The 23578-nt window shown below is 49.7% G+C and overlaps 1 protein-coding gene across 1 annotated transcript; it reads left to right on the forward strand.

Annotated features, from left to right (window-relative positions):
• Positions 1 to 4289: 4289 nt before the first annotated feature.
• Positions 4290 to 23021, forward strand: prkd1 (protein kinase D1). The gene is made up of 21 exons (XM_088307874.1): positions 4290 to 4719; positions 8606 to 8744; positions 9133 to 9264; positions 9813 to 9961; positions 10041 to 10064; positions 10390 to 10597; positions 10955 to 11032; positions 11133 to 11319; positions 11660 to 11783; positions 12163 to 12240; positions 12320 to 12478; positions 13001 to 13100; positions 13967 to 14019; positions 15480 to 15552; positions 15695 to 15801; positions 16477 to 16638; positions 17398 to 17496; positions 17584 to 17744; positions 19509 to 19615; positions 21989 to 22074; positions 22296 to 23021. The coding sequence occupies exons 1-21, from the start codon at positions 4513 to 4515 to the stop codon at positions 22500 to 22502; spliced, it is 2640 nt and encodes an 879-aa protein (XP_088164000.1). The 5' UTR covers positions 4290 to 4512; the 3' UTR covers positions 22503 to 23021.
• The last annotated feature ends 557 nt before the right edge of the window (positions 23022 to 23578 follow it).

The following is a 23578-nucleotide window of genomic DNA, read 5'->3' on the forward strand; positions in this document are numbered from 1 at the left end:
ACGCCGTACAATTTTGGAGAGTAGTTTTTCTTCTTCTTCTCTTTAGCGTGAAATTTACTCCGAGAATTTCGATCTTTTCCTGTCCAATGTGCCCCAAATAGAAAGTTTTAAGAATCAAACGTACTTTCCGAAATGTACTTTGGAGGACCCACTTGTAATGTATGGAATGGCATGTATGTGGCGTTACCATGGCAACACAGCACACTTCCATCAACGCGCGCGAATGTTCGAAAACGCGACGGGAAGCCTCCAAACGTAAAGTGTCCAAAAATAAATCGACTTAATTGCTCGCTTCATGATCGTGCACGCACGCACGCACGCACACGAAAGATGGCTACATTCGCTCCCGAGGGAGTGCGCGTGCAGACACGTGCGCGCGCACGTCGGACGCAGGTGAACACGTTTACGCTTGATGATGAAGTCGAACGAGGCTTCGTGTGTCGCCGCCGCTGGGAGTTTGCTTCTCACAGGACCGGGAAATAATTACAGCCTTGCGCGCGCGCGCTTTGCCGTTGACTTCGGCTTGTGTGCGGTGCGCAAGCGCAAGATATGTCCTCGTGTACTTTGTGGCATACTCGGTTACCGTGGCAACCGGTAGCCGTAACTCATCGCTGTCACGTCCACAAAACGCCTTTGCTTGTGAAAATGTGCACGAGGAATACACGAGGTTCTCATTTTGCATCCAGCTCACTCGCTGTCACACACACACGCGCACAAAAAGGCACAACAAATGTAGACGGACACGCGCACTCCAGCACGTGCAGCACTAATGAAGCTGCAGCACATCGTCCTTGAGTCTGTCAATCAAAACCTTTGCTAATGGGCCTCGAGATTCACAACACACACACACACACACACACACACAGCCTCCTCATTTTAAGTCGAGGTGTGCAATCATACACGCACACGAAGAGACGAGATGTTCGAGTTGGAGTGACGACACGCCTGCAAGCCCATAACAAAGCGCACGTGCCCAAACGCAAATTGCACCGTGCACCACACAGGGAAATTGTTCTCACTCTCTTTTTGAAACTTCTTCCGGATTGTGTTTGTGGTATTGCGCAAATGGCGCGAATCGTCTGTGTTGGGTTTGGTTTTGCCTGCAGGTGCGTCTCGTCGCGGTGCGAAGGCGGTGCCAAAAGTGACCACGTGACGGCTGGCCGACTCCCGCATGTTTTCCTCCTTTGAACGGATGTCACGCACACGCACACGCACACGCACACGCACACGCACGCACTCAAAGACCCTCTGGAAGTCAAACTTGGTTGCCGCATATAGATACGACCTGAATACAAACAAAAAAAAAAAAATCAACTTTGGCAAGTGCGTGCAATGTGTGCGTTGTGTTGGAGCGTCAGTCGACATGAGCAAGAACAATTCTGGATCTCATCTTGAGGGCCAGTTGCGAAGTTGAGGAGCAAGTGGATGACGGTGGATGAGCTTCACGATGACGCTGAACAAGAAGACACATGTGATGTCACAAATGCTGAAAGCGACGTCACGGAGGTGACATTTCTTGAAACGCGACACGACAACACACCAGCTGTCCGGTCGACAGGATCCTGCCTGACGTGGCCAACGTGGAAGGCACAAGAAACTTTGGTGAGCGCCGGAATTGAAAGAAAACGGGCAAGCAAGGGAAAAAGTGAAAGGTGCCAGTCCCGAGCTTGCGACGAGCGCAGGACAAACGACAAATGCCGACACGTGCGCACGTGCATGAAAAGCACACGAAAACTGTGCGTCACACACGTGCGTGCACATACAACACACGTGTAATGCAATTAAGCAAGCATGGAAACACACCGACAACAACAACACAAGCCCCCCCCCCCCCCCCCCCCCCACACACACACAAGAAGTCACCTGACCCCCTCGCTCAATTTTGGCTTGGAATGAAAGGATATGGACGGCAATGCCACCCGTTCACATTTATCAAGGATAACTTGAACACAAGCTAGGCGGCACGGTGGCCGACGGGTTAGCACGATGGCCTCACAGTGAGAGACGGCATCGGGCGTGGGTTCGATCCCGGCTCCGGCCATCCTGTGAGAAGTTTGCATGTTCTCCCCGTGGTGGCGTGGCTTTTCTTCGGGTACTCCGGTTTCCTCCCACATTCCAAAAACATGCACGGCAGGTCGATTGACGCTCGAAATTGCCCCTCGGTACGAGCGTGAGGGCGGATGGTCGTTCTTCTCTGTGTGCCCTGCGATTGGCTGGCGACCCGCTCAGGGTTTGACCCCGCCTACTGCCCGAAGATCGCTGGGATAGGCTCCAGCACCCCCCGCGACCCGCGTGAAGAGAAGCGCTACAGAAGATGGATGAATACATGCTCACATGTACACACATTTTGTCAACATCGTGGGATCACGCATGCCGCCTTATGAACACACACACACACACACACACACACGCAGTTTGGTTGCTTTTGCGCGTCTGTCATCTTGCAGAGCATCCTCACTTCCTCCCGCGAGGTCGCACAAGTCTGAAACTCACAAGCACAACAACAGCAACACAAAAGTTCCCAAAACACACTCGCAAGAGGACTTTGTTGGGTCTACATTTTCACATGAGAGTAACGCCTCTCTCTCTCCTCCGGGACGCCGTCTGTGCGCCTCACTAGGGTCTGACTTACTGAAACACACACGCACACACACTAGGTGAGAGATTTGCCACCCTCATCCCTCCCTCCCTGCGCGGGTGCGATTCCCATCACGAGTGCGTGCGATGGTGCTAAAAAGGCGACGCACTAACTCAACTTGTTGTGCGTTGTTGTGCAAATGTTTGGAGGCAAAGTTTGCCGACGCCGCTCGCAAGTTGACGTACAAGAGCGGCTGGAAGTCACGATCGTTTCGAAAAACGTTTTTTTTCAATGTCAAAGGTTGCTCACGCCTATTATTTGGCGGAATGCTCCTCCCTTAGCTCAGCGCTAGCATATAATGGGAACTCCCATAGAGGTGCTAACAGAAATGCGCATCAAAATGAATTCAAACGCCTTTCTTGTCATTTGACATCAAAGTGATTGAAAGCTCGTTGGGTGGAAATGCCGTCGACGGACTCGTTCATTGACTTTGTTTTGTTTTTTTTTGTAAATTACTCAATCACGTTTCTGTGTCAGGGTTTGTTTGTATATAAGCTCGAATATTTACTCCTTTATTTTTGTTAACAGGTTAGTCCCTTATGAGCTTGTTTGTGTTTTTTTTGGATGATGATGATTTTATTTTTTTATTGAACATATAAACAGAACAAAAAAGAATATAGTCAGAAGTAAAAGATTTAAAAGAAAAAAGGAATGTTACGAGCGCGGTGCGGTCTATGGGGAGTAGGAAGAAGTGAAGAACTGATCCGGTCCTCGTCCCTGTTCGCAGTGCATTTGACTTCATTTAAATGAATGCAAGAGATCGTCCATCTAAAATCTAATAATATATCGTAATATGAGTTGAGTTAGTTAGAAATTGTTTCATTTGAGTTTTTGTACGTTAGCTCGTCAGTTTCTTTGTTAACCAATTCAGTCAGTAAGCGTTTGGTTGAGTGTTTTCATTTGCTTTGTTAGCTTGTTCCTTTCTTTGACCTTTATTATCATTTAATAAGCGAATGACTAAGTGGCTATGCTAGTTCGTTAGCTAGTCATTTAGCAAGCTACTAAATGTCCTCCAGTTTTACTTTCTTCATTAGGAGCTATAGTCATTAAGTTGGTCAGTAGTTTTGTTCTTGAGTTAAACAGGCACTCCACAAACACACTTTTAAAAGTATTCCTCAGCGCGATCTCTTATACTTACGGTCAAGAAATGAGAGATTATTGAGAAAAAAAAAAGGAATAATTGTGGTAATATCGAGACTTTTTTTCTCCTTTGAACAAAAAAAATACTTTTTTTTCCTGTTTTATTGCAACTTTTTGCCTTGCAAAAAAAGCCTTTTTCCTCCCCTTGCTCCTGAAATTTTTTTTATTGAGCCGCTTTCATAAATTCCAAATCGAAAACGTCATTCTCATGCTGACATATTTATTGCATGGCTTGATTCAACAATCACCGAGCTAGCTAGCATTAGCCTCTGTTGCCAAGCCGGCAACTTCCCGCTTGTGATTGGCTGCTCCTCGCCGTCACGTGACCACGTGGCTCCAATGGGAGCATGGTGCTGCGTCGCCACGGCAACTTTGAGAACTTTGTGTTGTTTTCAGCAAACTTGTGCCCGCTTTCTATGCGCAAATGTGTCACATAATCCTCATCAGCAGGAAGAAGATGAGGAGGACGACGCCCCCCCCCCCTCCTCATCCCCTTCGCCTCTCTCCCTCCCTCCCAAATCCTCGTCCTCAGTAGCGCCGGAGTCCGGTGGAGTGTCTTTTCCTCCATTCCCTCTTCCCGCTTTTCCACCTTGCACATTTTTTGCTCTTTTTTTTTTGGAACTTCTGACATCCAAACCTCTCCCCTCAGCCCCTCCCCCTCCTCCTCCTCCTTCTCTTCCTCCTCTTCTGCCGTCGCCCGTCTGGGTCTGGATCTTTTTTCCTCTTTTTCCGGCATGAGTGCGCCTCCACTCATTCGCACTCCGAGTCCGCTCTCCTTCCCTGGGGGGCAACCCGGGGAAGGAGAAGGAGGAGGAGGAGGAGGAGGTGTGCTGTCCTTCCACATCCAGATCGGTCTGAGCCGAGAGCCGGTCCTGCTGGACTCGGCGGACGTGAGTCTGGCTCAGGTGCGCGAGGTGGCCTGCTCCATCGTGGACCAGAAGGTAGGACAGGAAGTGTCAAGATAATCGTCAGCATTAGACAAAAGCAGCACGCTAAGAAATGTTTGGCACATTTGCAACGTGCACGCGAAGCCACTTTTCAACCAATCACAGAACAGACACTCGCTCGTAAACATTCCAATTAGATGTTAACAAACATTTAACGTCATGCCAACAGCTTTTTAAAGTGGGCGTCAGCTGGCATGTTTGCATTCAACATGCCAGTCAACAACGAAACCTTGAACGTGAACGTGCATACGCGCAAATAGACATTGAGCGCAAAGCCTGACAAATGTTTTTCTTCCTTTCAAGAATGTTGCCTTACAGGCTAACTTGGGGGCGAAAAAAGACCTCTAAAATTGTCCAATGCGGCGCCGGTTGCCATTGGCAGCGATTGGCTAGCAGCAAGCGCGCCGTCCAATGGCGACAAATTTGAAATGGATGTGCCGTGACTTTGCCGCCGGCAGCCTGACACCTGCGCAAATTCTAGCGATCCATTTGGGACACACCGAGCTCACTCCATTGTGTTGTTTTAGCAGGCCAAAGCGGCCGCCGTGGTTGTGACGTCACTTCCGGAGGGCAATCGCGTCCAACTTGACATGGATGAATTGTTAAATGCCATCGTAATATCATCGTGTTTTTCTTGCAACAAATTCAATTTGCCCTCAATTTTCCTCCATTTTGCCGGCCAGCGGCGTGATAAAGCAGCCGTCATTTGTCAGTGCCTCATTTTTCACGACAATCCAAATTGCAATCTTCTATTCGTCAAGCCGTCTGTCAGGTTGTCAATTAATTCGCCCATCATACCGCAAAAAAAAAATGACGTCAAAACAGGCATCCGTTCGTCACCGGTGCGTCAAGTCTGATGGGAGGTCCACGTCTGCATTTCAATAAACATGTCAACCTATTCCAAAAAATTCATCAGCTAGCATACACGCTAAAAAGCATTTGGCACACCGACGAGAAAAATCATATTTTGGCATATGTGTCAATAATGGCTCATAGTGTGTGTGCGCGCGTGCGGTGTAGGGTGAAATTCCAAGCAGGTCATACGGCGATCATGCGTAATGCCGCAGGCTAAACACACGAACCGTCGATAACGTTTGAACGCCGCCTCCGCTGGGTCATGTGACGTCATTTGGGCTCTTTTGACTTCAGACATCAACACGTTACACACACTTATTTAAATAGTTGCTACTTTGTTACTTGAATCATGTCAGCGGCCATCTTGGTTGTCATGTGACTGCTCCAAGTCTCACTGTGACGTTTGTCTTCGAGTCATACCTGTACTTTCATTTTTGCGCGCGTGAGATCTTAGCACGTTGACTCCGTCGGAAACTGCTCTGCTTTCTGTTGGGGGACAGAATAATTCTGCCTGTGTTCCCTTTGCAGGCTCCACGGAAAAGAAAAAAACACGCGCACACATTCGACTCAACTCAACTTTATTTATAGAAGACTTTCAAACGACTGCTGCGGTACACAAAGTGCTGTACACGGACTCACTATCGTCATACAATACAAAGACGGTTAAAACACACAAACATTCACGTGTGTACACGCACGCGCACACGCATTAATCAGTTCATTTGTGTGAAGGTGTTAAGTGTGGCATGCTGTCACGCAGGTGTTAAGGTCACCTGCTGTGTGTGTGTGTGTGTGAGTTGTCACGCGCTGTTAGCATCACCGCTAACAGTTCAAGTGCTAAAGTGCGACAATTAAAGCAACTTAAGGGACACATCAATTTGTGCGTCTGTAATGCACGTGCGATTGTGAGACTGCTCCTGAATGAATAAAGAATGCCACGTGCTTGTGCGAGAAATGCCCGATTGCTCCGACGTCATGCAGAACGTCGGAGCAATGGCGCTAAGCCAGCGTCATGTCAACATGATGTGAAGTTTTTGAAATGGACCCGCGACAGCCGGGAAGACGGACGACTCCTGTCGTCGATGAATTTTGCTTTTTATTCACCGGAGAGGCACGTCAGGAACGTGTACGACGGTAACAATGGACGCATCAATACTTGGGTGTGGTTCCATCATAAAACACGACAAAACAAATGACATGCTAACGTTCGCGAGCTAATGCGCTAATCGCCACATATTTTGGAACGTAAATACTGACATATATGGCAAAATACTCACGGCTCAGCTCGGAAGTCGATCTTCATAACGTCACCGAACAGGCTTTGCTTTTCACAATAACAAATATCCCGTTACAAGCTAAGGCGCCCCCGGAACGATGGAAACGGATCAACGACATTTGACTCTTCATGAGCCGGAACAAGAGCAGAACCTCATTTTCCGGCATAATTCGGCTCCACAAAGCGTGACTAAAAAGTCGCAAAAATGGCCCCTTCAAAATAAAAGTGGGTTCAAATTTTCAGCACACTTCCTTTGGCCCAGTGGTGACTTGTTTAGCCGCCACACTGCCGAATGAGGCCCCACGTAGCCCGAGAGAGGCTGGAGAAGCTCTTCCGACAATGTGGACTTTTTATTTCGATGCTCTGATTTTGACAGGATGTGTTGAAAAATCCAGCGCGTCAAAACCTTTCCTCCGACTTAGGAAAGTATAAACGTGCATGGATTTTTATTTGCTTTTTTGTGTCAACGTCGCACCAAAAAAAGGCAATTACGCGCACGCACACGCATCGTGGCTGAGCGTCATAATAAAGTCGTTTGTGTCAGTTGAGGTTTTTTTCCTCGCGTTGCCCAGCAACTGAAGATGATGACGGTGATGATTGCGCCTGTGAAGTGTCCTCCTGCCATTATGGCTTTTAGACACACGCACACGTGTGCGTGTCTCATCCACACTTCAACTTTTGCCGCCGGCTGCCAGCCATCACGGCGGCGGTGACGTGTTCATGAGCCCGAATGGCAACTTTTAGGGCCGCTACCCGCCGTGCCCGCACGCGCGCGAGCGTTTACGCACGCGCGTGCTAAAAGAGGGCCGAAGAGGAAGCAACCTTGAGCGGCGGCTGCTGCCATGCCAACCGAGTGGCGTTGCCGTGGTGACGAGCATCAGGAGGACGAGAGGAGCGCAGATAAAGCAAGTGAAGAGGCGAAGGTCTGACGAAGGTCTTTGCGATCCTCCTCGTTCTCTCGTTTGTTTGTTGACGTCATCACGCTCGAATCCGTTACTCGGAGGTGTTACGGCCCTGGGCTAGGGCCCACCCACGAGGCCACGCCCTTTGTGTAACGCGCTCTTTCGTGCCTCACGGCCGGCCTGCTTTCCCGATCAACGAGCTGCACCTGTGCAGCTGAGACCAACAAACAATCGGGGCGGCTGGGACTTTAGAGTTCAGTTCGCCTCGCTTGCGCTCTTGTTTGGACTTTTGGAAAGTTTGGAGACACTTGCTTTTGTTATTCATACACATTTGTGAACTTGGCGAATACCTTTTGGTTCACATCATTTGTTTGCAACCTCTTTTCTTTACTAAAAATAAATTGTCAACTCTCTCCACACCATTTAACAGCTTGGTCTACGTGACTTCCCTCCTTCCCTAGCAGAGCCGGTCGGAACGCTCCGAACTTGCGTTCCATTGGAATTAGCTTCTTAATCGATTCATGAGCTTATATCCTAATACGTGAAATGACGAAAATGGTCACTTTGACCTCCAACTCGAAAAAACGGACGAATATGCTGGATTCGCAAATTGATGGCGACGTCCGTTTGAAGAACTGCAAGTTCGGATCGAGCGTCTTTGCGCAATCTGGGAACGCTAAAGCTCGTTGTTTGCTTGGCGCGGTTGCGCAACAGGACCAAAGTGACCGGAACCGCCTGCTGCGGGCTCAACTTTTGTTGACGCCACCATCGGCCAATGGTGATCGCCGTGGTTGTCGGGGCTCGCGGCTCGCATGCTAACGCTCGCTTCCCCGTCCGCCCCCTTCAGATTCCCGAGTGCGGCTTTTATGGCATGTATGACAAGATTCTGCTCTTTCGCCATGACCCGGCGTCGGACAACGTTCTGCAGCTGCTACGCTCGGCCTCGCAAATTCAAGACGGAGATCTGGTGGAGGCCATCCTCTCTGGTCGGCTTACTTTCATTCATTTTATTTTCTTTTTTCAGGCTTGTGTGTGTGTGATAATGGCAGCAAATTCAGCGGCCCCCCCGAGGGTCACTGTGCAGCAAGTGCAAGTGATTTGAGGCGGGGGGGGGGCTCAGGGAATAGCATGCAGCTCAGCGTGTGCACTTGTGCTTGTGTTTTGCTTATACGGGTATTTTTGTGCACAAGCGTGTGTGTGTGTGTGTGTGTGTGTGTGTGAATTTTGCAAATGTGCAATTTTGCAGTTGTGTTTGTGCAATATATTGAAAGTAAGAAATAAGTTCAATTTCTTTCTTTCTCAATTCCGGGTTCACATGAATCAACTTTCTGGAGAGCGGAGCTTTTTTGTGTGTGTGCGTGTTTGTGCATTCAGCTTCGGCCACATTGGAGGACTTCCAGATCCGGCCGCATTGCCTGTTTGTGCACTCGTACCGGGCGCCCGCGTTCTGCGACCACTGCGGCGAGATGTTGTGGGGGCTTGTGCGCCAGGGCCTCAAGTGCGAAGGTAAAAAGAAAAAAAATGAGTAGAAAACAAAATGATTTCCTTGGAAGAAATGCAACCGCCGTGAGAGTACATTAAAAAAAAAAGAAAGATTTTCATATTGTGAGATTGACCTTTCCCAATTCAGAAAAAAAAACTGTTATTAAAATGTTGTTGTTGTTTAAAAATTAAAGAGAAAAGGAAACTTCTGGTCCAATTTTTGTTTAGCTCGCAATGTGTATGGACAGGACAGTAATCCCCCCCCCCCTTCAATTCCGTTTGAAAATGAACTGACAGTCGGCGTGAAAAGCAGGATTCAAGAGGACTTGACATTCTTCTGCAAAGTCCAGATTTCTGTGAGATTCTTTTTTTTTTTCTTCTTCTTTCAAAGTGCCAAACCAAATGGGTCAGCGCCACCCACTGGTTGTCAGTGGAATTACACCCCAAAATAAACGGCAGGGAAAAGAAAATACTTGAAGCGTACCCCTCGAAAAATTCGGACAACTTGAGAATGAAATCTCCGCTTTGATGTGTGCCTCACTATGTTTTTTTGTTTTTTTTTCTGTTTTGAGGCTGCGGTCTGAACTACCACAAGCGCTGCGCCTTTAAGATCGCCAACAACTGCAGCGGCGTGCGGAGGCGCCGTCCGTCCAACGTGTCCCTGACGGGGGGGCGCCCCCTCTCCGGCGAGCCGTCGCATTCCGTCGACGAGGCCCTGCTGGTCGGCGCCGCCGTACGTGCGCCCTCAAATTCATCTCGTGCGCACCGCCTCACTTCCTGTTTGCTCTTTTGTCTTGCAGTCCCCCGTCAGTCCCAACATGGAGGTACGGTCCGTCCGCAAAACCTTCAACGTGGCTTAGGGTCTCCGCGACAGAGTCAGGGTTTGAAACGACCGCGAGGCTTGAAAATTTGGCTTTCGGGCGAGAGTTCGCATTTCGGGGATTGGCCATTAAACGGCGTTGCTAAGAAAAGGGTGGGGTTTGAAAGTTGGACTTTTCCCACCCATGGCTAAGGTTTCAAATGAGGCTTTTGAGCGAGGGCGATGCTTTGGACGTCGCGTTCGGAGGCCGGCTCCGGTTTGGAAAAGCCCAACGAAGGAGGTCAGGTCGGGTTGTGGATTGAGGCCGCTGAGCGCCGTGTGCTCGTCAGAAGTCGTCGGCGGAGGCGTGGTGGGGGCGCGAGCGGCGCGCCAGCTGCCAGTCGTACGTCGGGCGACCCATCCAGCTGGACAAGTTGCTGCTGTCCAAGGTCAAAGTTCCTCACAGCTTCCTCATCCACTCGTACACGCGGCCCACCGTCTGCCAGCACTGCAAGAAACTCCTCAAGGGACTCTTCAGGCAAGGCCTGCAGTGCAAAGGTGACTTTTTTTTGGTTGTTGTTTTTTTTCAATTGTCCGTGTTCTCGTGCACTCGTCGCCAGTTGCGCAATTGAGCAAACGAGTCGACGAGAACGACCGGGGTGGTCTTTGAGAAAAAAAATCACCTCGGGCCTGAAGAAAAAGTTGACGCCCGCATGCAAGTAGGACTCCCGGTGACAACTCGTGCTTCACTCGTACTCGTAGCTCACACACGTCAACCGTTCTGGCTCACTACGAACTCGTCGCTGCTTACGGTGTCGGCAGAAATGTCGTCGACTGCTGGGACGTCATAGTGGGGGGAAAAAAATAAAACGCACTGGTCACCGGGTCACTCGCGCATTTATATTTGCTCTTCAGATTGTCGATTCAACTGTCACAAGCGTTGTGCTCCAAAAGTTCCAAACAACTGCTTAGGAGAAGTCTCCAGAAACGGAGGTGAGGACGCACGCACGCACGCACGCACGCACGCACGCACGCACGCACGCACGCACGCACGCACGCACGCACGCACGCACTTGGATGTTTGGTCCCGTAGAGCTGCTTAGTCCGGGGGCGGAGTCTGACGGCAACCCGGAAAGGGCCTGCGGCGGCCTGACGGACGACGTCGATGACATCGCCATGACGACAGACGACATGACCATTGGCATGACCGCGGAGGCGGAGCCCGGAGACGCGGGAGACTTGCAAGATCCAGATGGGGACGAGTCCAACAGAGCCATCAGGTTCCAAATTTCAATTCGGGTTTGAAAAAAGGGGGGAAGGTTTCAAAAGTCATTCGGCTTCGGTCTTTGTGGTTTTTGTCTACAATCCCGGTTTATGGTTTGAAATGCGGGCGGGTTTGGATTTCACATGAGTCGGGAGCTTAAATTTGAATTTGCTCCAAAAAAAAGTGACCAAGCTACGGTTGAGGTTTCAAGCAAGCTTGACGTTGAAATTTGGTCTCAAGCCCGTTTTGATGTGGTTTTGTTCATCAAACGACGAGCGTTTGTGACAGAGCCTCGAGATCCGCCGCTCTCCAACCCAACGCGCAAATTGTTCACGAGCAACTCGCGTGTCCCGCAGCCCGTCAACCGGTCACAACATCCCCCTGATGAGAGTCGTCCAGTCGGTCAAACACACCAAACGGAAGAACGGCAACGTGATGAAGGAAGGCTGGATGGTCCACTACACCAGCAAGGACACTCTGGTAATCATCGCCCGCCGCTAGCTTAGCATTTCTGCTTGCCGTCTTCCTTGTTGTTTGTAATTGATTGACAAATGCCCGGAGAAAGACGGCACCGGGTGGAGCCGAGGCACTACTTTTGTCCAAACACTTTGGCGTACTTTATTTCCTTGGCAGAAAGATGGCACAAACTGGTGCCAAAGCACTATTTTAGTCAAAAGGAAGCTCTTCGACAAAGCTACTTGACACCAACATGGCTCAAGAGGGGACCAAAGCACTACTTTTGTCACAATCAAATTCTTCACTCACTTCCGACTTTGCTTCTCAATTCACCTCAGCTCGAGTATTTTCAGATTGGACTCGAGTCAAACTTGCACGGCGGAATAATTGGCTTGCGTTTCAGAGGAAGCGACATTACTGGCGTCTGGACAGCAAATGCATCACATTGTACCAGGATGACACGGGAAGCAAATATTATAAGGTAAAAGAATGACGCCATGAATATTAACCACGTCACAATCGGAACAAAGTGACGATGCGGAATGTTTGCCCACATTCAGGAGATTCCGCTGTCGGAGATCTTGTCGCTGGAGGCCGCTCGGACCTTCTCGCTCCTGCCCGAGGGCGCCAACGCGCACTGTTTCGAGATCACCACCGCTGCCGCGCTGGTCTACTTTGTGGGCGAGGACCTGCGCGGCGGCGCCGGCGTCAACGTGCAGGTGACGCAAAGAAAAACTCCAATCTGTCAATTTGTCAAGTGAAGCCCGTTGAAGTTTGCTCGTAAGCGGACGACATCTCAGACGTTTGCTTTCGACGACCTTTTTGAAGACGATTGCTTAGAACGTCCACCTCACAGCGCAGCGGTCGTGGGTTCGATTCCCGCTCCGGCCATCCTGTGTGGCGTTTGCGTCTTCTCCCCGTGCCTGCGTGGCTTTCCTCCGGGTACTCCGGTTTCCTCCCCGTTCCAAAAACATGCGCGGCAGGCCGATTGAACACTCTCAATTGCCCCCAGGTACGAGCGTGAGCGCGGACGGTCGTTCGTCTCTGTGTGGCCTGCCATTGGCTGGCGACCCGTTCAGGGTGTTAGCCCCGCCTACTGCCCAAAGATGGCTGGGATGGGCTCCAGCGCACTCGCTCATGAATTTGACGACTGGAAGACTCTGACGGTGTCCCTAATGAAGTGTCCTGTGAGGGTTTTTTTTTTCCTCTAGCGTGTCATTGATGATGTCACTTCCTCCCAGGTGAGCGGCGCCGGTCAGGACGTGGCCCGCATGTGGGAGATGGCCATCCAGCACGCCCTCATGCCCGCCGTCTCCCACAGTTGCCATAGCGACGGGCACAGTGAGTCTAATCCTTTGCAATAACGGCGCCGCTGATCGGTTGCGCGTGGGCGCCGACCCGCACGCCGAGCCCTCGCGGATATTTCAGACTTTTGTTGACGTCGACGCGGTGGCGGCGGCTCACGTCCGTTTGAGGGTTCCGGAGGAGTTGTCGCTCAAACAATATTTTGTCGTCCTGTTTTATTGTTCGTGTCGTATGATGTCATCGCGTGGCTCAAAATTTGACATCATTCGACCCAAAGTCCGTTGAACTCAGCAGCCTGAAATTTGCTAGACACATGTATCACGAGTCGTCCGACCGAAAAGTCTCCACAAGCAATGCCATCCAACAAAGTGCTTATTTTGGGGTCAATTTGGTATTTTTCAGGGGGGAATTTGAAAATGAAGCCCCCAAAGCCAGTTTCAAACTTGGCAAGTGACACGCCTCTTTTTTCGGGGACACTCGGGATTTCAAATTAAAAAATAAAATAATAATAAAAATAAAAAAAATCAGTCACTGGCGCCGACATAAAATTGATCGATCATAAATAGACCCAACAACAAATTCTCAACAAGCCATGGCTGAAAAGTCGGCCATTTGGGCTCCAATTGGGTCCTTTCCAGGGCTCCTCCATGAAAATAAATCAATTATATTCACTCCCTGAAGCCAGTTTGAATTCCCAGCATGAAATTTGGTGGAAAAAGTTTCAAGCAACCAGTTTGGTTTGAATGGACCATGTTAAGGCCATTCAATTTCATTTTTTGAACGTTTAAAACACATTTACAAGACAGCTGACAATGCTGAATTCCATTTTTTGGGATGTGTCTGGATGTCAAAATTTGATGACGCACTTCCGGTTTTTTATTTTCTTTTTTTTTTTTCCACAGAGGAAATCTCCATCAGTATTTCTGTCTCCAACTGTCACATCGAGGAGAATGTGGTGAGAAAGCGCACGCGTACGCGCGCGTGCCCTTGCTTGCCGAATGTCTGTGGGAAGCGCAGTCACGGTCGTGGTGCGTGTGTGACGATCCAAGGTGAGTGGTCACCCGAGATGATTGAGATGACGCCGTGAGGCGGAGCGAGCGTCGCCATGGTGACGCGTGGTCATTAGGCAGCCGGCAGACACTAATGTCGTCTTCTTTGTGCGCTCCTGAGTGAGGTGTGATATTAGCCTGTCAGCGCACACACGCGCGCGCGCGCACACGCGCACACACACCAGCTGACGTGACGAGACAACTGGAAACGTTTCATGCACAAGAAGCCCAAAAGCGACGCAACATCCAAGAAGGCATCCAATCCACACACTGTGAAAGAAAAGCTGCGTTGAATTTGATTTCCTGAAATGAGATCATGTCCAAGTCGATTCGAACTTCGTCTTTTTCCAGTGATCTGGATTCAAATTTGGTTTCCGGTTTTGACGGCGTGCGCTTGTGCTTGTCACGGCGGTCCCCGGCGTTGTCCAATCAGCTCCCTCTGCCACTTGTCTCGTCTCGCGTGTGTTTGCTTCTTTTCAGTCTTTGGCGCGTCTTGTTGCTTTTCTTTTCTCCAAATCAAGTCAAGGCCTCGCAGTGTTCGTTTTTGATTCTTGTTTTTAGTATTTCCTTGTTTGCCATTTCGTTTTTTTTTTTCTCAATTCATTTACGTCCAGCGTGCCATCCAATTTCTCTGCGTTTGGCTCCTCCCGCAAGTGTCATGATCTGTATATTTTGGTTTTGGTTTCGTATTTACTTTCAAGTTTTGGCCTTTTTTTCCTTCGTCTTGTCTCATCAAGTCGATTGTGTCCACTTGTGTTGGTTTACCCAAATTTCTTGTGTTAACCAATCAGGTCCTTCCAACCGTGCGCGTGCGTGCGTGCGTGCGCGCGCCGTCCAAGTGCTCCTCGTTGTCCCGTCAATTTGTGTGTATTTAGTTCCCTGGCTGCTTTCACTTCCTGTTGATGGCTTGGCCTCGTCTGTGTCATTTGTCCTGTTCTGTGATCCTGTCAGTGTCCATTTCCGCGTCCTTCCTGCCGGTCTCGTTAAGTTTAGTTAAGTCACTGTCACGGTTTTTGTTCTTTTTTTGATTAAATCCCCCTAAAGTTTCCTCTGCCTCGCCTCCCTGCGTTTGGGTCCTCCTCCTGAAAAAGAAAAAGACAGCTGCACAAAAATGCTCCGTTGAATTGACTACATTTTCTTTTGTCAAATGGTTTTCCCCAAAATCAAATCATTTATTAAGCCCATGCATGAAAAAATTTATTTTGTCCAAACTCCGTGAGGAAATGAAATGAGTAAATTGAAGAAAACCGTTTTTTTTCCAATTTTTTTGTGCGCCCACGAGGATGTGAACAAAACGGGCTGAGAGCTCTTGGAATGACTTCACGTGAATGAATTGTTCAATAAAATGTCTTGTTGTTTGCTTCAGGACATCAACTCCATCTATCAGATCTTTCCGGATGAAGTTCTCGGCTCAGGACAGTTCGGGATCGTCTATGGAGGTGAAACGACGATTTCTCATTTCGGGATGCCGACCGTGCGGTCAGACGAAGCCGTTTTGGGATCATCAACGCAGAAACGAACCTCTCCGATGTAACCCCATTTGTCTCGCGTGTGTGCACGCGCACGTGCACGTGTCGCCAGGGAAACACAGGAAGTCGAGCCGCGACGTGGCCATCAAGATCATCGACAAACTTCGCTTCCCCACCAAACAAGAAAGTCAGCTCCGAAACGAGGTGGCCATCTTGCAGGTACGCGCCGACGACAACGCGCAGCAAGCGACGGACTGTTGGGGGCAGTGTTGTTTTTGTCAACGACGTATTTTTTTTTTTCGTGACGATAACGAGACGACGATGAGCTAAACGTGGCTCTTTGACGACGAAAACGAGACGTGACTTTTCGGCGGCGTGCCGTCCGTCAGACGTTCTAAATCGATGACATCCCTTCCTATCGGCCACGTCGCCCGTCTTGCAACCTGTCCTGGTTTGGCCACGCCCACCACGGCGCACACAGCGAGTGAGCGCCGGTAAGGCGGAGGGCGCGGCGTCGGCATTTTGTCGATTTTCGGGAGACTTTCCGAAAAGACTTGATCGAGACGACGACGACGACGAGTTTGATGGACTTAACGCGTCTCGATTTTGTTTATTTATGTGGCTTGAAGCGCCAAATGAAATGTTTTGGTTCCCGCTCGGTTTATTTTGGAGCCACGATGGCACCGTGTGGACATCCTTTGTCTTTGCTCAGCGTTTGGATCAAAAAACCGACTCAAAGCTGTTTGACATTTCGTCGACTAAATTGAGCAAAATTTGACAAAACCTTTTTTTTTTCCGCGTTTTTGGGGGGGTTAACTTTTGGACTCGAACGACTCCCGTACAGGAATTGGCTAAATGGCGGAAGTGACGGATGTGTTTTGCGTGTGGCGTCAGAACCTGCACCACCCGGGCGTGGTCAACCTGGACTGCATGTTTGAGACGCCCGAGCGCGTTTTTGTGGTGATGGAGAAGCTTGACGGGGACATGCTGGAGATGATCCTGTCCAGCGAGAAAGGACGCCTGCCCGAACGCATCACCAAGTTCCTCATCGCGCAGGTGTCGTCTTGCTTTTCCTTCTTTCCTTTTCGTTTTTCTTCTTCGTCCTTTACTTAGTTGGACGGAAATAATATGGAAGTAGAGTCGAGTTTAAAAAAAATAATAAAAATACTAATCTGCAGCCGGATGATTTGATTTTGTGTAAGCAACCTACTTGACAAAATCAAACGGAGCAGATGAGTTTCCCCCCAAATCCGGTGGGTCGGTCGGTCGTTTATTTGGCTGACTTGTATGATCTGGTTTGTGACTTCCGTCAGTCGCTCAAAAAGTTTGCTTGCTTGGTTACGCTCGTCTTTTAATTCTTTTCATCATCGTTTGTTGTTTGTTTTTTTTGATGAGTCAAACGTTTTAATGAGCACGATATCGGAAAAATGTTGGCGTTGCATTTTGCGATACGGATGAAATTGTGAAAAGTAACGCATAGATTGAAGAAAAGTTTTATTTTCGACACCGAAAAAGAATCTGAAATGGGACAATTAGATTTTGTGCCGCCGCCTGACGACTCGATTCGACGCGCCGTTGGCTTTTTTTTTTCAGCGTCATGAACGATATGCGGCAAGTCGTTGGCTGTGAAATGCTCTTCCCTCATTGGACGGCGACGCTCATTTCAGCTTGCGCGCGATTGGTCCGAGTCAGGTCAAAGCTTCGCCATCGTCATGCGTCGCGACGCCGATTGCGCACCGCGTCGTTTGTTTCAAAGTTAATTTTCTTCATTCTTCCTTCCTTTGCGTTTTTGTTGCCTTTGCCGCATCCGTCCAGATTCTGGTGGCGCTGCGTCATCTCCACTTCAAGAACATCGTCCACTGCGACCTGAAACCCGAAAACGTCCTGCTGGCGTCGGCCGATCCTCTCCCGCAGGTGACGAACGAATCGGCCGATCGGCGACTCGTCGGCTCCTTTTATTCGGACTTGATTTCATTTTTTTTTTTTTTTGGGTGCTCGCAGGTGAAACTGTGCGACTTTGGGTTTGCTCGCATCATCGGCGAGAAATCGTTCCGCCGCTCGGTGGTGGGCACGCCGGCGTACCTGGCGCCGGAGGTACTGCGAAACAAAGGATATAACCGCTCGCTGGACATGTGGTCGGTTGGAGTCATCGTTTACGTCAGGTGCGCACGCAACAGACTGACCCTTGCTTTTGTCCTCTTTTCGGCCGGAGAGCCAAAGAGAGTCGGAGAGTCGGAGAGTCGGAGAGCCGGAGAGCCGGAGAGCCGGACTGCTCCTCGGTTACTTACTTAATTTGACTTTGTCAGTCGGTCACGCTCGGAAGTTGTTAGTTGGCCGGTTGGTTCATTTCGGAGTTAGTTTGGGAAGATTTGTTTGCTTTTAGTTCTTTGTTTCTTTCTTACGTCGGGAGTCGGTCTGTTTGCTCGTCCACTCGTTAGTGAGTTGCTCACTTTGTTCCTTTATGAGTTGATTTGCTTTTTTTTTTTTTCGTTTCACTTACTCGGGAATGGAGTTTGTCCCTCCGCTCATTTTGTTGGTGTTTTAGTTTGTTCGGTCGTTGGCTTCCTTTTTTGGATTGTTTGTTTCAGTGGCGGGCCGCGCACTTTGAACCTGAGCCTCCGGTCGAGTCCGACTCAGTCCCACTTGATGGAATCCCCCTCATAATCGCATCCTTTACGACACCGCGGCGGGAACAGAACGACACTTTCGCACGACTGAGCGGATCTTGGCGGACGATCTCGCTTCTTCTTGAAAACGGCCTCGCAAGCGTATCTGCAATTAAATCCCCCCCCTTCGGCCAAAGCAAGACTCTATTTTAGATTTTCGGAGCGGTCGCCAGTTCCGACTTTCCGGTGCGTCGATTCGGCTTCGCGCCGCCCTCACGAGTGAGTATCCAATCACAAGCCGCGTTCATCGCTTTCGGTGTAAGGCCGTCGAGAAGGCGTTACTCTTGAGACACAGTAGCGACGCCCGCACGATTGAACGCCTCGGACGAATCGTGCGCGCCACTGCGATTGTGAAATCTGCCTGGCGACACGAGCGAGCCGAATTCTGATTGGATAAAAACTCTCGCCTAAAAATTCAACACGAGGATGTAAAATGACGTCAATGCGGAGAATAAGATCATGATTTCTTGAGTATGTTTGGCCAGCAGCGAAGGACTCGAAGGCCTTGACCGTCCGCCACAGTTTTTTTTTTTTTGTGTGTGGTCGTCAGTTAGAAAACGAGCTAGACTTGACTGTCAGCCCCCCCCCCTCCAAGTGGGTTGGATTTTGGAACTTTTGTTTCGAAGGCAGCGTTTTAGTTTCGCCGCTGTTGGGATTTCGAACTTTAAATGTATCAAAAGTTTAGCAAAATAGTTTGCATTAATTATCTGACTCCATGAATGGTGAACCAAACACGACCTTCATTCATCCAACAATTATGCGCGCTCGTTTTTGAGAGAGAAATGACCAGGAAGCCGGCAACTTCACGCGGGAGCGGATTTATTCCTAACCGGAGATCTAATACAAATCTGGGGCTCGGTTCCTAACATTACAGCTCAACGCGTCCCTGCACCCAACAGAGGACGACGCCCCCCCGAGTTGCCCAGGATCATTTATACATTTCAGCAAACCTACTATTGGCTATGTGTCATCTGCAGTTAACTTTCGCTTTCTCTTAGTGGACGTCTTCTGCCCGCAGGATGACGTGTGGGCTCGTCCAATCTCGCACAGCAGCGCCTTGATGGCCGTTATCAGAAGTGCGGCTCGTCCTGTACAAAAAATATCTGCCACCTTCGCATTTCACACAGCCTGCCCTGACCTTCCGCTGCACAATCAGCAAATCTCTTTCTTGCATGAAACCGAATCCATGTCATTTGTAGTCAATCGTATAAAATCCTTGACCGCTAACATTGCCGCCATCTTGTTTTTCCGCATCTTCAGCCTCAGCGGAACGTTCCCGTTTAATGAAGACGAAGACATCAACGATCAGATCCAGAACGCCGCCTTCATGTACCCGCCGCACCCCTGGAAGAAAGTTTCCCCCGAAGGTACCGGGCCTCGTTCGCATCGTGGCAAAAACTTTCTAGACGCCACCAAGAAGTCAAAGTTACCGCAGGGAAATTGATCCGATCAAAAAGACGATCAATTCTTCACAATTAGCTAAGGGGGGGGATGATGCTTTGGTGATGTCATCAGAACGTCATGCCGTTGCGCTGACGTCGCCAAAGTTGTCGACCTTTGCTTTTGGATTAGCGTCCTCGGTCGGTTTAGCTTCAGGATTTGTAATTCCTCTGATGGCGCCGATTTTCTTTGCGGACGTTCTTTAGTGCGCGTGGCAAGGACGCTTTCCGTGAACTTTGTTTCTTGATCTGCTTTCAATTGTCGGCCTTGTGCGATGCCTGGTAGAGCTCCAAATAGACGCATCTTTTTTTTTTTTTTCTTTTGTCATAGCTGCCGAGTGGCGGGCGAAAGAAGAGATGCGATGATAATTTGATATCGATAGTTAGGTGATCGATATCAATAGAAAATGATCGACCCCCACCCCAAAAAGAACCACGAAGCAGGTTGGACGTATTTTCAAATGTAACATTTAACCTGGAAAATGAAACGCACAATTCTTTGGCCGAGCCGCCTTGTCGTCTCGAAATCGATTGATTTCAAAAATTCATTTGAAGTTGATTTCAAAATGGAACTCACTCGAGTGTCATCGGCTTAATTTTTCCGCACGCCGGCCTCTCGTGTGATGTGTGATGAGTGCCGGAAAGTCCACCTTTTTTTTTTTTTTTTTTTTATGGGGGGGTGTGGAGGGGGGGGGGCGACTGATGCAAAGAAAGGACGAAAGACGCATGGAGACGGAATGGTGATTATTTGAATGACGAAGGACAAACGGGCAAGGACGAGGGGGGCCAACGCACCCACAAAATCGTAAAAGTCGCCATCTCGGAATGTCGGTGGCACGTCCCGACTCGCTAACTTGACTTCTTCGGTTTGCTCCGTTAGTGGGTTGGTAGTTGAAGAATTGTTGGCCCGCCACAGCGTTTCAAATGTCGCCGAGTTGGACGGGCTCATTTTGACATTGTGACTCAGCACAGCCGGGATGCTAAGCTAACGCCGCTCACTCGACGTCCTCGCCAGAATCACGTCGGACGCGGCGGAGCGTCAAACGACTGAAATGCGGATGGAAGTCGTCAGCCGCTGCGAGACGCTGACGACTTTTGCGTTCCGGTTCGCCGGCTTTAATGAGCAACTTTCACATCCAGCGACCGGGCTTGGCGTTAGCGCGCTAGCTCGTTTCACGCCGCCTGTCGTCGGCCATGACGGTCACGCCTCCATCTTTTTGTTTAGTTCGGGTCGCCACGGCGGCCTCCGCTTGAGTTGAGCTTTTGGCGATGGGACTCGAGTTTGCGATGCGTTGTTTTTGTTTTTTCATTTCTACTTTTGTTTGGCCTCGCCGCCGCTTTCATCGCAAAGAGGCGAGCGAAAGTCAGCGAGCGAGCGTTTTCGTGGCAACCGTTTGTTGAGTGAGCGAGGCCACGTCGGTCGGCAACGTGACTCGCGTCCAAAGACCAAAATAGACAAAGAAGAAATTGATGTGGCGAGCACGCGAGGACGCCGACGCCGACGCCGTGGCCGTGGCCGTGGCGGTCCGTCTCCCGCGTCACGTTCGACGTCTTTGACTGACAGTGTCACCGCGGCAACGGGTCACATGACGCTGCAAAACTAAAAACAAACTTTATTACGAGTGGGCGATACTGAGCTGGATTATTCATTCGTTGGCAAGCTAGTTTGTGTTTTTTTCCACTTAGCCAGCAAAAAAGAGGAAGTGTGGCGAGCAGGTCTGACTTGATGAGCGCATTAATCCGTCCAAAAAACAGCTTGTGCTTGAATTCTTCTCTTGTCTTTAAGGAGTGGAGACATTGTCCCTTCACAGCACAGAAAAATGCGAGCGCTCGCGAGGGGTGGGGCTTTGAGGGGGGGGGGGCACTCCATTGAAGCAGGGGTGCATTCATGTGTATAATGCCAAGCGATGGCGAAAACCCAACTGGGCCCCACGGCCTCCCGCCCACCCCAACGCTGCCGGAGCCACTCAGACCGCTGACCCCTGAAGAAATGTTAACATCATGTTAGCTTAGCTCATTAGCCTCTGCTGACCCTCACTGGGAGGGGGTGTATGCCAGGAGGGGGAACCCCCACATCCTCCAGGATTTTCTTTTTTTTTTTTTTTCGCTCCCAAGGCGAGAGGGCGGCCTGGCGATACATTTTGGGTGGCTGCAATTATTCAATTCATTTTAGAAGAGGAAATAAAGTGCCGGAGGAGCCTACATATATTTCCGAAGGGGATAATTGCACCCCCCCCCCCATCTCCACTGTAACGCCAGCCTTCGTGCCCCCCCCCCCCCCCTCCTCTTCTTCTCCTTCAGCCATCGACCTGATCAACAATCTTCTGCAGGTGAAGATGAGGAAACGCTTCAGTGTTGACAAAACGCTCAGTCACGCTTGGCTTCAGGTCAGACCGCTGAGTGAGTGAGTGAGTGCATGAATTAGCATGAGCGAGTGAGTGTGACGACATGAATGAATGCATCCAATAGTGAGCAAGTGAGCGTGCCAGAGTGAGTGACTCCCAAATGAGTGAATGAATGATTGCACGAAAGAGGGCGTGAAGCAAGCGGCGTGGCGTGGCGTGACGTGACGTGACGTGATGATGCGTGGCGTGGCGTTGCTTTGCAGGACTACCAGATGTGGTTGGACCTGCGCAGCCTGGAGAGCCGCGTGGACGAGCGCTACGTCACGCACGAGAGTGACGACCTGCGCTGGCATCATCACGCCAGGCTCGCGCACGCGTACGACTACCTGGGCGGCCAGCAGGCGGCGCCGCCCTACCCGGCTCGCGAGGACCAGCTCGAGACGCTTAGCGAGCGCGTCAGCGAACTCTGAAAGCGGCACAAAGTCACCGCTTTAAGCAAACTGCAAGTTGAAAGAGAAACAAAATGTGATGGTAACTTACCTGACGGGTGTCGTGCCAAGCAACCTCAACACTCCGAAGCTTCCGTCCTCACGACTTTGGTATTTTTTTTTTGCCACTTTATTCCGACATAAGCGAGCGACCGGTAGCAGCTTGTCGGTCCGTGGAAGCGATACAAACGCAATGCTAACGCCAGACTAGCTAAACTTGACTGACGCTCTCCCGTGTGCTAGCACCGTTAGCATCGGATGCTAACGGCACGTTTCTCTTCTTTGTCTTTTGTGATCAACGATGCTAATGGAAACATTTTCGTCTTCTTGCCAGAAAAGCGAGCGTGTGTTGTCACAGTAACAAGCTCAAAGTGGGAGCACTTCAACAAAAAAGCCGGTCGGACACCGCAACCGACTCTCGACACCCGTGGAAGAAAAACTGATTTTTGTGGGAACGATGAAACGTTCTTTGACCTCTTGAGCGGTGACGGATGACCTTTTCTTCAACTTACTGGGAGAGAAGAGCAGCTAAGAGGTTAGCACGCAGTTGCGACTTGGAAGCGGGTTTGCTGTACGCTGGCGTGCGTGTGAAGGAGCACGTCAAGAAACAAACAAATGTGTCTGCGCAAATAAAAATGTCCTTTTAAAATATTTGTACTTATTGTTTTTGGGCTTGTCTCCTCATTTTCTTGCGACCGCTCGCTTGTTTTTCCTCCTCTAGTTCGGTTACGAGGACGCTTTTTGTCCTCACGACTAGTAGAACTTCATTTTCTGACATTTCTGCCCACGAGTAGAATGACGAGGCCATTCTTGCACAAATAAGAGTTACTATCAAATCATTGCGCACGACTAATATAACAATTTAACAGCTCATGTTTCACTCGTAGCGCACACGTGACAACTCATTTGCATTTACGTCTCATTGCATAGTGACGTAGTCGTTCTACTTGTTTGCGAGTAGATATCAAATTATGCTAAAATGCTTTGCCATAGTATCCTTGTTTGTTTGTTTTTGTTTGTTTTTTTCATTTGAAGCAAGACTGGCTGATTTATACAAA

The sequence above is a fragment of the Idiotropiscis lumnitzeri genome, chromosome 1, assembly GCF_059441095.1.
Source record: "Idiotropiscis lumnitzeri isolate Australia: NSW breed Sydney's pygmy pipehorse chromosome 1, RoL_Ilum_1.0, whole genome shotgun sequence".
Classification (NCBI taxonomy): domain Eukaryota; kingdom Metazoa; phylum Chordata; class Actinopteri; order Syngnathiformes; family Syngnathidae; genus Idiotropiscis; species Idiotropiscis lumnitzeri.

Bases quoted from the DNA above. Each gene is read 5' to 3' on its own strand.
- prkd1 (XM_088307874.1), top strand. From the start codon at position 4,513: ATGAGTGCGCCTCCACTCATTCGCACTCCGAGTCCGCTCTCCTTCCCT. The intron at 12,241-12,319 runs GTAAAAGAATGA...GCCCACATTCAG, and splicing joins CGGGAAGCAAATATTATAAG to GAGATTCCGCTGTCGGAGAT. The intron at 14,020-15,479 runs GTGAGAAAGCGC...TGTTTGCTTCAG, and splicing joins GTCACATCGAGGAGAATGTG to GACATCAACTCCATCTATCA.